Raw genomic sequence first — 13773 nt, 5'->3', positions numbered from 1 at the left:
GGGAAAGAGCAGCCCTGTGCCCCCACCTTGTCCTGCTCCTCCTCGCCTGCCCAGTGCAAAGAGAGCTCGACCTGCGCATCCTGGCGCGGTGATGGCCCAGGTGACGATTGCCTTTTGGGGAAGGATGCAGGGGTTCATATAGAGCAAAGCTTTTGGGCAACACCTCTTTTGGGGTTTTGGGAGAGCTTTTGGGCTCTCCCGTCCACTCCTGCGTGCGCGCAGGCAGCGGGAATGAGAGCATTTGTCTAACTTGCTTTTCCCAGTGCTCACACCCCTCTTTTCCATACCACTGTTAAGGAAGGGTACCATTAATGCTGCTTCTGGATGCTGCTGTTTGAAGCAATGGCGTGGGATAACAGCAGCTCCTGGCTTTATTGGTGCAAGGAAAGGAAAGGACCATTTGGTGGGAAAAAAGAAATGGGGAAAAGAAAAATCCCTTTGTTTTTTTTCAATGAAATATGTCTGCAATTGTGGGCATAGCTAAGCCACCGCTCTCTGACCCCCATTGTGCACCGCATCCCACTGGGCGTGTGTATCTTTCCATGGTGCCCGGCTGGGAAGCTGCAGCAGTAATTCATTTCCCAATTAGCAATAGTATCCCTCTGCACAAAAATGGTACCAGTGTAGTGCTCTGGTTTTGGTTTTGAACCCTTCTCCCAATACTAACAATAATAAATTCTCCCCATAATAAATTCCAATAACAACTGGAATAATTCAACTCCTTGGTGTAGTTTCAGGGGCAGAGGTTATGGGAAATTCCTGCTTGGGTTTTTACTAGCATTTCTTGGGGGAACTGTTGAAAATTTCACTTCTTCAAGATCCCCCTGGAAAGTCTTTCCACCTCTCGACCTCTTCTCACTTCCTGAAATCTAGCTATCTCCGGAGCGGCTATAGCCGTGGTTTGAGGCATGACAAGGGTCTCTTCGGGCGATGGGAATATTTATTTATTTGCGTTAGGAGCATGGCCCTGCAAGCAGCTGTTTTGCTTGAGGGAAAGCCGGGGCTTAGTTTTGAGCCATGTGCCTGGCTGCTCTTTATGTTGATGGAAGCCCTGTTATTTCAGTGGGGTGATTCACAGTGTTTTGAAACAATATGTGACTGAGAAGTCGGTAGTAATTGGGATAATAAGAATAGCTCACTCTTATCTGAGCCCGGATCACCTGTAGAGCATCATCATCTCTGCTTGGCAGCTGGGGAGAGGTGGAGCAGGGACCCAGACTGCGTTGAACCACCCAGTGCCCTGGACCAAATGTCCATAAGGGAGTTACCTCCAGCCACAGCTGGGGAGGGTGGTGGGGAGCGCTGGGCTTGGCGCAAAGGCGATGGATGGTCTCAGCTGAGGGTTGGTTGGAGCTGTTGGCCGGGTGGTCCCTGCTCCTGGCTGGCCATCCCCCCTAGCTGACATGCTGGCAGGGGGGAGATTTGTCCCCGGGGAGGTGCCCTGGGACCAACAGCTTTTCAAAGGCATGCACGGGTTTGCAAACCCCGCTCAACATCTACTTGGGGCCAAAAGACTTGTTGTGCCTTGGCCTCACTGTCCCTTGCTGGCTGGATTTGGGGACCCTTTCTGGAGGGCGATGCCTGGGGGTTTGGTTACTTCTTGGGGTGATGGGCAACCTCCATGGGAAAGCTCTCACCGTGGAGGTGCTGCACCTCAGAGGAACTCCTCTGTTGTCAGCCGTGCCCCTCCCGTATGCCAGTCCCTGGCAGAGCCAGGCATCCCTGAGCATCTCTTTATCTTTACCTTCCTCCTCTGTCCTGGTTAGCTTTTAACCTCCGTATGTTTAAGGCCAGAGATGGGGCAGTGCCTTCCCTATGTATCAGGAGTGCGTGAGGTTAATGGGAGACCCACGGACCTGATTAATCATCTCCCTCTCATTTCCCTTTGTGGTGAGGAGCCGGGGTGCCAGTGCAGGCTCCTTGTGTGCTCCACGAGGGCTCCTCGGGGCCATCCTGCAGGCACCCTCACCCCAGAAAGCATGGTATTTATTTTCTGCAGCCGGGCCATGCGAGGCCAGCGCTTGTTTGGCATTTACATTGAGTGAAACATTATAACTTTAATAAGATGTAAACCGTGTCGCACATCTCTGCCGTCGCTCAGCAACCCTGCAGTAATGGCCCAAACAAAGCCTTCCCGTGCGGAGGGAACACTAAATCCTATTGTGGGATAATTCTGCTCAGCCAGAGCTGGTATCTCCCCTGCAGCCACCCTGGCCAGGACTGCGCAGCCAGGATGAGCACCCGCTCCACCACAGCTCAGTCTTTGCCTCACCATGCTTTTAGGGGAGACGCTTTTGCTGGCATGGGGTTTCAGTCAGGGGACTGGGTTTTCGGGTTGTGCTAAGGGCGTGCTAGGGGGGCTTGAAGGGATAGTGGCCCTGCTAAGGACTGGTAGGCTCCCGGCTCTGAGCTGGCTTGGCAGCTGCCCTGTTTCCCTCCAGCTGCACTTGGAATGGCTGAGGAAGAGATGCTGGGGTATGTCCTCAGCTGTCTTATCCCCAGGTGGCTTTGGTCATTTTTCAGTGTCTTATTTTAAAATTCGGGCATCCTTTTCTCTTCCCTCTCATCCTGCCGCTGCCTTTTCATCCCTCCTGTCATCCTGCAGACCTGCGGGGCTAGTTTTGCTCTCCAGTGGCCGGTGCCGGGCTGGGGACAGTTGGCTTCTTTGAGCTCCCCTATTCCTATTGCAGAGCCATGAGCGGTGGCCGGGCAGGGATTTAAGGATTTCTGTTGGTGCGGGGCTGTCCTTCCACTGCGGCGAGGAGATGTGATGAGCTCAGCTAAATTGGTGCGCCCTGCAGTTTTATTTGGATGGCACTCACGTTGCCGAGCAGGGAAGCACCTGCAGCAGGGTGTGAAAGCAGCATTAATATCGACAGCAACCCCGAGCGAATCTGCTCGGGTGATAAGGTAGCGCATGGCAGTGAGACAGCAAAAGGAGGCGGGTGTCCCTGAGTGGTTCCTAGTTCAAGTGGTCTCCTAAAGGGATTTTGGAGAGGGATGGACAGGGGATGGGAAATGGGCAACTCCAACATAAGCCGGAGGAGAGAGCGGCTCAGGGGCACAGACTCCCTGCTGCCTCCTCCTCCTCCTGCAGCGTGATGGATGTGCCTTACCCCGCTGGCTGGGAGGGCAGGCGTTCACAAGGCAAGCGTATGCCATCCATCAGGCTATTCAGTGAATGCGCTGAGCCATGCCTCTGCAAGGATCTTTATCTTCTTTTCATGCACGGACCTTCAGGTAGACGTAGGAACGACCGGCCAGCTGTGCCTTGAATGCTTTCGCTGCAATCCAGGCGTGGGGGGACTCCTGCCTGCAGACAGCTGCCTGGCTGCCGGGTACCCCACCATTTCACCTGCCCACCACCCAGCAGTGGCAGCAGGGCTCTTTGTGGCATGCAAAGTCACATGAGAGCAGCCCAGGAGCTGCTTTCTCTCTGTCCCAGCATATCTCAGCTGTGTGCAAACCCCACCATGCATTAAAGAGAAGAAAGACCATCCCCCTGAACATCCACTGAGCTAAAGAAGAGATTTTCCCTCTCCTTCAGTCTTCGGGGGTGATCTGCAGGTTTGGGTTGAGCTTCCAGAGAGGTAGTGCCTACAGAGGTGTTACTGTGCTGGGCACAGCGTCTCCTGGCTGAGCCCTGAGGACCTGCCACGCTCCAGCCCCACTCGCTCCAGCTGGAGCACAAGGGCTGTGCTGGGAGCACCCCTGCCTGCAGAACCACCCCCAAATCCCCGTGACACCAGCCAGGCTGAAGGCAAAGGTTGGGTGGGGACGAGGTGGTGGAAGAAGTCGCGGCAACTTCTGGGATGGGGTTAAATAATGGCAAGTGGAGGGTGGGCAATGGGGAGGAGTGACCCTATTTTGGGCAGGATGCTCAAAAGCACTCACAGTTGGTGGGGCTGCTGTGGGCATCTGTACTGACACATTTGCATGTAGCCATGGAGCAGAGTCCCAAGCCCTGCTGGGCCCTTCATTTGGTGAGCGAAGCCAGCTCGTGGGAACAACATGGAGCTGGGGTCTCCTACTTGTGTCACTGCTAAATTCAGCTTTGCTTCCCATGGTGGTGAGGACAGCAGCATCCTCAGCGCTCAGCCTATTTCTCTGACACCTGGTTTTCACCGTTCCCCTGCAGGTGGAGGCGGAGGAGCACCAGGACGTGGTGGTCTACGACCAGAGCACACGGGACGTGACCGGCTTGGCTGCCGACAGCTTCCTCTCCATCCTCCTGGGCAAGCTGGACAGCTGTTTCCACAGTGTCTCCATCCTTACAGGTAGGAGCCCTGGGTTACCACTTCACCCGGCGCTTGTGCCCTTAGTCTGGAGTTGTGGAGCTGTAGCCGCATGTGTCCATCTGCACCCGCTTTCCCTGCCACTGGTGGCTGTGGTGGTGGAGGACAGTCCCGCATGTGGACCAAGGAGACTCGACCCTTGCTGGCATTGCTGGGTCATCCCCGTGCATTCATATCTTGCACTGTCCAGATTCCCGACGCTGCACCCACCAGCCAGGGTGAATGAGAGAGGAAGGTATGGAGGGGTCGCAGTGGCATGGATCCAGCCACCCAAAAAGTGCCCTTCGTTCTCCCATCCCTGCGCTGCTTCATCCCCGGTGAATGTGCCAAGAGCCAGACCCGGTTCGGGCACTCTGCTCCCTCTCACTGCTGTTGAAAGGAGGGCAGGAGAGGAAATCCATGGATGTGCTGGGAAGGAAAAGGGGAAGGAGGGCAGGGGCAGAGGGTCATCACTGGGTGAGTCAGGGTCTGCTGGCGATGATGTTCTCTGGGCACGAGCGTGCAGGCAGGAGGAGGCATGCACTGCCCTGATGACAGCTCTTCTGCAGAGCAAAATGGGAGACAGGCAACCGATGAATGAAACGCTCCAACCCAGCAGAGAGGAGGAGAAGGAGGCAGCAAGCTGCTGAAGGGAGAGCTGAAGCTGCCTTTAATTCCCCATGGCTGAGATGGCCGGGCGTCTGCTTGCCTGGCTGCCCACCTCCGAGCTTTCTGCCCATGGAGGGGTGGGCAAGCACTGCCCCATGCAGCCCCTCAGTCCCGTTGAGCTCAGCCAGGCTCCTAGATAATGCCAAAAGCACACAGATTGGGTTCATCTCTGTTCCCCAAGCCTGTCCTCATCCTGTGGCGATTGTGTACTGCTTTGGGGCTGAGGCAGAGGTTACCGCCATCTGTCCCTGAGGCATCACAGGAATGGAGGGAGTAGCCGTCCCAGCAAACCCAGCAATGTGACAGACCCTAGGAAGGGTTAGTTGTGAAGGGGAAGGTGGCACAAGCAAGTGGCATTCAGGGAGCCTTGCCCGTGCAAGACATGGGTGAGTGCTGTTGAATTGGAGAAGCTGCGTTGTGATGGGGAGAACAGAGCGGAGAAATAGCGGGAATAAACTCCCCGGTTTGAGGCTTTCAAAAGCAAGCAGCGACTACACAAAATCACATTAAAGCTGATCAACGTGGCCCAGGTTGCAGGAGCTCTGCTGGGGCCAAAGCTGGAGGATGCAGCCATGAGCTTGCTACAGCCACCGCCGGCTTGCCCCAGCAGCCGTGCCTGTGGCTCCAAGGTCATCGCGGCATAAACAAGGGCATGGCTTGGCGCACGGTGCAGGAGAAGGAGAAGGCGGATTCAGTCGCATCTGGGAAGGAACCTGCTTAGTCACCGGGAAGGGTCAGGAAACAGCCTTCGCAGCATGACCTTGGCACCCCCCAACCCGCCTTGTCGCTTTCCCAGGGCTGTGCGCTGTCTGCAAACCCCCACACTCCCCCGAGTCCTCCTGGAGCAGGGACGGGGCTGGGTGAGGTGGCCTCTAAAACCTCAGGGCCTTCTTCTCCCTGGGAAAGGGAGGGAGGCTTGCGGGGGGACCCCCATAGTACCAGTGCACCCCAGCCACATGCACAGCACACCCCATGCTGGGTGAGCGATGGCAGCGTGCCACCCCCCCCCCCCGCCACACTTTACTGCTGAGCCCCCCACGAGCAAACCTGCACCTCGCTTGGGCGCACACATCCTCCATCTTCAGGGTGGCCATTTCCATCTCCTTGGGCTGCAGGACCCCAGACCCCCAAGCAGGGGTGCGGCTGTGCTAGGCGCCAAGCAAAGCTTAAACCTCCCCAATTAAAAGCGCTGCAGGGCCGCAGCCTGATGGGGAACACGGGCTGCCAGCGGGTGGAAAAAACGGGAACCGAAATGTAGAACACTGGGTCATGGCGGCAGCATTTTACATGGAAATCGTGACGGGAAGCGGCTGCAGAGAGCATCCGGGGGAGGCTGGGCACACTCGCCGACACGCGCAGCTTCCTCCTGCCTGCGGTGTCGGCAGCAGCTGGGTTGCTTTAGAGGCAGTTCTCGGGAGGTCTGAGGGGGAATGTGCAGGCTGGGCCTGATTCTGACCCCTCGCCCTGGTAGGGTTTAACCCCTCGGTCTGTCTTCTCTGGGCTTAGGCACCTCGTCCTGACCCAGCCCATTCTGTGTCCCAGAAGAGGTGCCAGGGTCCTCCCTGTAGAGGTGGCTTGTGACCCCAGTGGGGAGTTGGGCTGGCAAGGGCTGCCAAAATTTCAAGGTCCTGCCCTGATATCTCAGCCTGTCCCTAAGTGGATGCCAGTGCCCCAGGGAACCCTGTCCTGAGGGTCCCCAAACCCATGTGCCAGCCCCTCCTGAGCCCCTCCGTGTTCCTCAACTCTCCTCAGCCCCAGCAGATGTTTCTCCAGGGTTGACAAACATCCATGCCTCAGTGTTCCCATCTTGTCCAAGTGCTGTGCTTGGCCATTCTTGCTTGCCTCCAGCCCATCGTCCTTCAGTCCCTTGAAGCAGTTGGTGGAGGCTGATGAGCTGGGGGTGGCAAGAGCGATAGTGAGGACCCTTCAAGGGTTAACAGCCCAGAAGCAGCGATTCCAGTGGGGCTGGGAAGGAGGAATCTGAGTCAATTATTCCCAGTCTTGGAAATCATCAGCTTGTCTTCTTTTTTCCCTTTTTTTTTTTTTTTAATTGTGTAAGTATAAATAGTGCTGCTTGCTGCCCTCCATCCGTGGGAGCAGAAAGCCTGTTGATTTATATGGTTTTCCTGACATCACATGAAGTGGTGGAAAACTGAATGGAGCCAACATTTTTCCTGCATTACGTAATGCCCCCTCCCTCCCTCCCGGCCCAGCTTTGCTATTCCTGCAGGAGCCTGACTGTTCTTTAACCTTTGTTTACTTCAGCACAAACCCTCGCTTTTTTGCTTTTTTTTTGTCCCCTGCTTTTTTTCCCCCCCGCTTTTTTTTCCCACTTTGGTTCGCCCCCCCTCCCCCCTTCTTTTTCCCCTTTGCAAACTCCCACTTAGTTTTTATTAACAGCCATTATCTGTTTATGAACCAGCAGCAGCGGTCTGGCTCCATCGCTCCCTGATGGCTCCTGCGTGCCAGCTCTTGTATTGTAGCCTGGCCAGAGCCGTAGCGTGGTGCTGAGCTGCTGGGTGCTGAGCTGCTGGGTGCTGAGCTTCACCAGCTCCGCTTCATTTGTCCAGCTGCAGCGGAGGATGGGGATATCTTCCTTTCCTCCTGTTCAGCAGCTAAAAGCGACAGCCGAGGGCTTGGGATGCTTGTCCAAATGATCCTCAGGTATCCATCCTGTCCCTACTCCTGGTCCTTGAGCCGAGTGCCGGGCTCCTCTCTCCTGCTGCCGAAGCCGTACGCCAGCCAGAGATGAAACTGGGGTGGCAGTGTGGCCAGCAGCAGTGGTCCCCGCAGCCCTGACCGCTGGGGTTGGGACCCCCCCGCACGCATGGCAGAGGCTCTTTTCATTGCGGTTTCATGCTCCGGGGGAGCTTTATTGTTGCGATATCATGCTCCGACCTGAAACAGGCCCCTCGCTTGCTTTCTGAACTCAAGTCATGAGCTTTTCATCTGGCTCGGGAGCGCGTGTGAGATCATCTTCAGCCGCCCCCCCCTTCCCCCCCTCCCTGCTTTTGTACCAATTCTTTAAGGAATATTTAAATTTTCCAGTCCTGTTCTTTCTAAATTTGGAGCGTCTGTTTACTCCCAGGATTCGGAAAGAATGTAACAATATCATCAGTGAGAAATCCCTCCCAGCCCTCCCCTCTCCATCCTCCTCCTCGGCGAGCGGGCTGGCCCTGGCAGCGCTGGCTGTGACCCAGGTCCTCTCCAGCCCAGTGGTGCCGCGACCGGCCAGTGTGGCTGCGGAGAGTTGTAATTGCGTGTCGGCAGTGATCTGGAGAGGGCTTAGATTTGGGGATTTTGGAGGAATCTACCAAAGGCAGGTGACTTCAGAGCAGACAAAATGAAGTACTGGAAAAGGAGAGGGGATTTCCATTGCAGGAGCTGACTTGAGCTGCCCAGGCGGGAGCAGGTTCAGCACTGGCTGGAATTATTTCTGAAACAAGGATTCAGGGACAGGTTATTTTAATAAAAAAAAAAAAAAAAGAAAAAGGACTTTTTTTTTGTGTGCTGCGTAGGGACAGTCCTAAAAGGAGGTTAAACATCATGGCAGCTGAATGTGACTTTGCGTATCCTTGGCTGAAAATACTGTGATGCTTTTGCATGTTGTGTGGGTCTGAAGGCACAAGCCCGCATCATATCTCCCTTGCTGCCTGCTCCTCTTGAAACACGTTGGGCTGGGGCTGTTTCAGAGGAAAAGACAAGAGAAATGAAAAAAGCCACGCTAGGCAGGTGCAAAAGCAGCCCATAAGCAGGGCAGAGCAGAGGGGTCTTGCTTTTAGTCAAAGTCCCAGGCAATGGAGACGGTGTATGCATCTGAAAGGCAGAAATACAAATGAATCTGCAAAACTTGTCCCTGCTGATGCTGAAGCTAAAAGCTTAGCAGGATCCAGAACCAGGTTCTTACAAACCCAATGTAAGAAAAAAAAATAATCTAAAATCTAAGAAAGAAAATACCCCGAACGTCCACACTTTGGTCATCAGTCAGAAGCTGTCTGATGGGAGCGAGGAAGCAGGACCCCACTGCAGCTGGTTATTTAATGGTCACCTTCCTCATTGCCCACTCTGGGCAGGATCATGATTTCATCTGACAACTTTGGCATGTGAGTGCATCTCCTGGGGATGCAGCACGTGCAGGATGCACTAGGTGGTGGACTTTGTCCTCTGACTCCAGCAGAGCTTCTGCTTGGTACAGGTGCCTGAAGATGCACGTGTAGGTCAAGCATTAGGGCTATTTCAGGTACCCCCAGACTGCAAGGTCTAAGACCACCTGTGGACTTACTGGCATGAATCCACAAGTTTTTCTTCTAAAATCTAATTATTGCCTCTGCCCACCCATGGACGTCTCCATCCCATAGCCTACCATGATGAACCAAAAAGCTGGCAGGAATATGGGTATGAATAAGGAGGGTGCAGGGGTGGGATGAGACGGGAAAGTGTGCTCATGTGGGACTCTCAGTGTCTTGCTTCTCCCTGATTTGAGAGTTTTGAAGAACCAGCATTGCAAATAATGTGAATGGGGATCCTGGTTGTTCTTCATCTACAGGCTGCCTGCGTGATGCTTGGGAATGGAAGAAGAGTGAAAAGTGCCCTGGAGGGGGTCACACCTGGCTTTTCTCAGGACGGTGGTGGTGGGGTACAAGCAGATTATCTGTGGTGATGCTTTTCTTTTGACTGTCCAGAGGGATGGAGGTAGGGAGCTATTGCCAGCCTAGTGGGAGAGGTGCTTATTTTAAAATTCATAGCTTTGGCTTTAGTCACTTGAAGTTGGACTTCAAATGGTAACACCAAGGTTTGAGATTTTTACAGTCCTGGAGACTGAGGTAACTCTCCAAACCTCCCTCGCCCTTGCCCACTTCCCACCCTGGGTCCGTGGCACTGAATGAGTTGCTTTCCGTCCTGCAGCAAGGCCATCTGGGACCACTTTGGCCGGGGCAGGACTGTGTTTTCTTGCCCTCCAGCCCCCATCCAGTGGGTGCTGGCATCCAGCCCCGGCCACCCAGCCCAGCAGTGGCCCTAGGGACTGCTCCCAGTCTCTGCAGCCCAAGGTGTGGTGGCAGGGTAAGGTACCCTCTTCCCATCCTCCACCATGACCGGGAGATGCCTGGGAGGGTTTCAGCCCCAGAGGGACCGACGGCTGCATCCCTGGGAGAGGTTAAGCCAGGTCATGTATGTGCGAGCTGATTGTATTCCAGACCTATGCTCTAAACCTCCCTGTTTAGCAATGCTGTCGTCAGACAACTTGTTTTCCCGATTCTATAATTACCTCGAGGAGCTTCCCCTCCCCCTCTGGCCATGTTTTTAACCATCGGACCCAGAAAAGATGAGCGAAAGGGCCAAACGCAGAGAGGGACGGAGGGGAAGGGGCTTACAGAAGAGCAACCCTCCAGTTGCCAAGGCTTACAAAAACACCATGTAATTTCATTTCTTGTTTCTGGAAAGCCGGCGGGAGGAAGGCAACTTCCTCAGTAAGAGATCGCAATGGGCAGGAGCCACTGCCCAGTTATGGTTTCCTTCCTTTTGAGAAACCTGCCTCCCCTTGTCTGCCTCCCCCTTTTCCCGGGCTGATGCTGCATGCTTGCAAAAGATCAGCGCTGGCAATTATTATAAGGTCCTGGCGCTGGGTGGAGAGAGGAACCGCTGGCCATTGCCCAGCTGGGCTTGTGCCAGGCTATAGGTACCATTGCGATGTAGGTGCTCAACAGGGGCTTTCTGCTCCCTGCTCTTGCAGGCGGGTTGCATGAGTCTCTCCAACCCTTTGCAGTAGGTTTTTTGCTGGTGAGCACTGTGGTGATGAGAGCGAAGCAGGGCCAGCAAGGCTGGGCATCTCTCCCCAGATGATGCACCTCGGTCTCCTAGAGTGGGTGACATCCTGGCCAGGAGGAGCACCTGAGAAAAGAGACTGAGGGGCAGTGGGTGATACACGGGATGTGTCTCCATGCTATGGATGTTGTCTTTCATCTCTCTACTTGCTAGTGCTCCCCTGCCCCAGCACCAGCTCCTGACCCCTACCCTGGTCCTGGCAAAGGGATGAAGAGGATGGGGAGGAGGACGCTGTCTGGAGAATGATGGCTGTGGGTAGCATCTCCATGTGGCTGGACCTCGCACTGATGGAGGAAGGAGGTTGCTCACTTGTCTTTTGCTGAGGGTCAGAGGGACACAGGACACCAGTGAGCCTCCTGCATCAGGGACTACTTGGGGGTGCCATGCCCACCTTCCAAGCTGCAGCCCTGAGCCAAAAACTAGGTCCGAATGCATCCTGAAGGAACCTGCCAGTATCAAAATAACTTGTGCCAAGGGCTCTCGCAAGCCTGAGGGAGTCAGGCAACAAAAGCACAGTGAGGGAGGGCAAATTCATGTTTGTGAACTGCTGGGTCAGGGACAGGTCAATGATCGCATCCCCTAATTCACCACATGATTCCTGCAGCATCCCCCTTGGCTGGCACAGAGCGGCCAGCCGGCCACTGCCCCTGCATGACCTGGTGATGGTTTCCACCCCAGTGGAGCCCCAAGCGCAGCTGACAGAGCGGGTCACAGCAGAATAGCCCGCTAGCATGGGCAGGGCACCACTTGCCCAGTAGCAGTGGGAGATGGAGGCATCTCCCTTGCTGGGAGCCATTGTCACTGGCTGCCAGCATTATGCACCCTCCCTCATAGGGACGGAGGTGGCAAATGTGGGGGACCACGGACCCCCTGGGGAGCTGCTGCAGGAGCTGCTTCCCAAGAGTGGCTCTTAGTGGAAGGCTGCTCCTCTCTCTTCCAGCCTAGTTGGAGCATGCTTTGAATTTTATCCAACCTCTGACCCACATCTGATAATAATCAAACCATATTTGTTACAACAACAAGGCTTGTTAGGAGGCTGGCTCCGCTCAGGGAAGGGGGGGAGGGGAGAGCACTTAGTTAATGCCAGTGACCTCATCTCATGTGATGTCATTCAAAGGAAAAACACTGAAGTCACTCACATATGGCTCAGCCTGGGGTTTTTCAGCCTGTAAAGCTTCAGATTTTCAAAGGCACAATACATGTCCCCTCCACCCCCCACCTCGCTCCTCTGCTTGCTGTAATCCTGAATGATTTTCTGGAGGCCTGGGCTGAGACCAATAAACTCGTAAGGAGCTGTGTGGAGACGTATTAAGGAGTCCCGCGGGTGGGAAGCGGGGGGACAAGTAATTCTCTCCCCCAGGACAAATACAAGGAAGAAAATGCATCAACCCCCAACCTGCTTCAGAAGCCACTGCTGATGCATAGACCCCAGCGGGACTAGGAAAGCCCATTCCTACATATTCCCTCTTGCTGGACTTCTGCATGTCAGAAGGCTTTGGCGGAGGATGCATCTCCTCCAGACTACTGTCCTTCTCCACTGGGACTGGGCAGATAACTCCATCGACGTGGCTGTGCGCAGGTGTGAGCAGCCCAGCGCCAGCCCCTTTCCCCGCCAGCTGTTGGGACCCATTTGCCTCCAGCTGTTTGAAACCATTCCAGGATGAGCATCCCTTCTGGGTGATGCTCTCAGTGGAGACATCAAGAGGAAAGATGAACTGGTGGTTAGGGACCTGCTGTCTGGTCCCCCAGCTTTGCCTGCAGCAGAGAACCCCAGAGAAATTGTTTAATCTTTTCTGCCTCAGTTTCCCCCTTGGGAAATGGAGGTCATGGCATTCCCCTTCCTGGCACTGGGGTTCAGAGTTAGGCATCCCGCAGGGGATGCACGTTGGTCCGGCCGGGAGCAGCTGTGTGGAGGGGGCAGGATGGGGTGCAGCCGTGGGGTGCCCATCGCCGAACGGGGGGCAGCAGGCAGCAGGGATGGAGAGCGGTGCTGCATATCCCCCCTTCGAAGCGGGGGTTTGATCACACACCATCCTAGCTGGTGCTGAAATGAGGTGCGGGCAGTGGCTTCCTCCAAGTCCCTGTCCCCAAATTAACTCCGCGGGGCCAAATCCGGCGGGGCCACCCACCCACCCCCTGCCACAGCCACTGGCTTGCGAGGGGCTTTGGGCGGGTGAGAAAATCGCAGTTGCGCCTTTAAGCGGGGAGCGAAGCATATGTCAGGCCCGGCGTTCTCCTGCGTGTCTGTGTGCTGAGTAAGGAATGCGGTCGCATGCCTGACCCGTTAGCTATGAGCGCTCTATGAGCGCGGCGGTGGATGGATCAGCAGAGCTGTTGCTCATGGGCTGAGCTCATTCAGGCTGGAGCAGGAGCCGCGCACGCAGGGAGCAAGAGGGAGGACAGGAAAAGGGGGCTACGCCGGCCCCCCGACCCCACTCGATTTTTTTAATGCCTTTGATTTTTTCAGCCTGAAGGCTGGAGCTGGGGGCGGCTGGCGGTGCCCTGCCGCCGGGGGGCTTTTTTTGGTTTTTTTAGTGTTTTGTTTGCCTGCCAGCTGTTGTTTTGCTAAGGCGAGAGGTGCCCCGGCGAGCTGCAGCCCAGCTGCCTGGATGCCCGTGGATGTAATGATTGCTCCCTCCGAGGACCAGTTCTGGACAGACATGCGCGAGGGGCAGATGAAGCTGAAAATAAGGGTGCGGAGGATGAAGGAGAGCAGGGACATGAGAGGTTTGTCAGCCGGCCGGCTCCTTTCCTTCCGATGGGGACGGAGGGGGAAGAGGGGGCTGCTCAGAGCCCTGCTTTGCCTGGGGGACGGAGATCGCCTTTTCCGAGCGGCCGATGGGGAGCGGAGGGCGATGGCTGGTGATACAAAGAGCGCAGGCAGCTGGCGAGCAGGGAGAAGGAGGCGAGCGGAGAGCGTGCGGAGGGGGAGCGATCACCAGTTCCCAGCCACAGGCAATGTGCGGAAGCGCTTGCAGAGGCAGCGCGACAAGAGCCCTGGCGGGCC

At 55.5% G+C, this 13773-nt stretch overlaps 1 protein-coding gene across 1 annotated transcript in view; it reads left to right on the top strand.

The window, feature by feature from the left end:
* The window catches only part of DUSP8 (dual specificity phosphatase 8), a gene marked incomplete at its 3' end in the record, with an annotated part of 28403 nt that overhangs the window by 2332 nt on the left and 12298 nt on the right, over positions 1 to 13773 (top strand). Inside the window, exon 2 of the mRNA XM_009891985.1 lies at positions 4139 to 4277. Coding sequence (XP_009890287.1) covers positions 4139 to 4277 — 139 coding nt within the window. The remainder of the gene's footprint in view (positions 1 to 4138; positions 4278 to 13773) is intronic.

The sequence above is a fragment of the Charadrius vociferus genome, unplaced genomic scaffold (genome assembly GCF_000708025.1).
Source record: "Charadrius vociferus isolate BGI_N301 unplaced genomic scaffold, ASM70802v2 scaffold179, whole genome shotgun sequence".
Lineage (NCBI taxonomy): Eukaryota > Metazoa > Chordata > Aves > Charadriiformes > Charadriidae > Charadrius > Charadrius vociferus.
The sequence above is the reverse complement of the archived record's forward strand: the minus strand, read 5'-3'. Positions and strand labels throughout refer to the sequence as shown.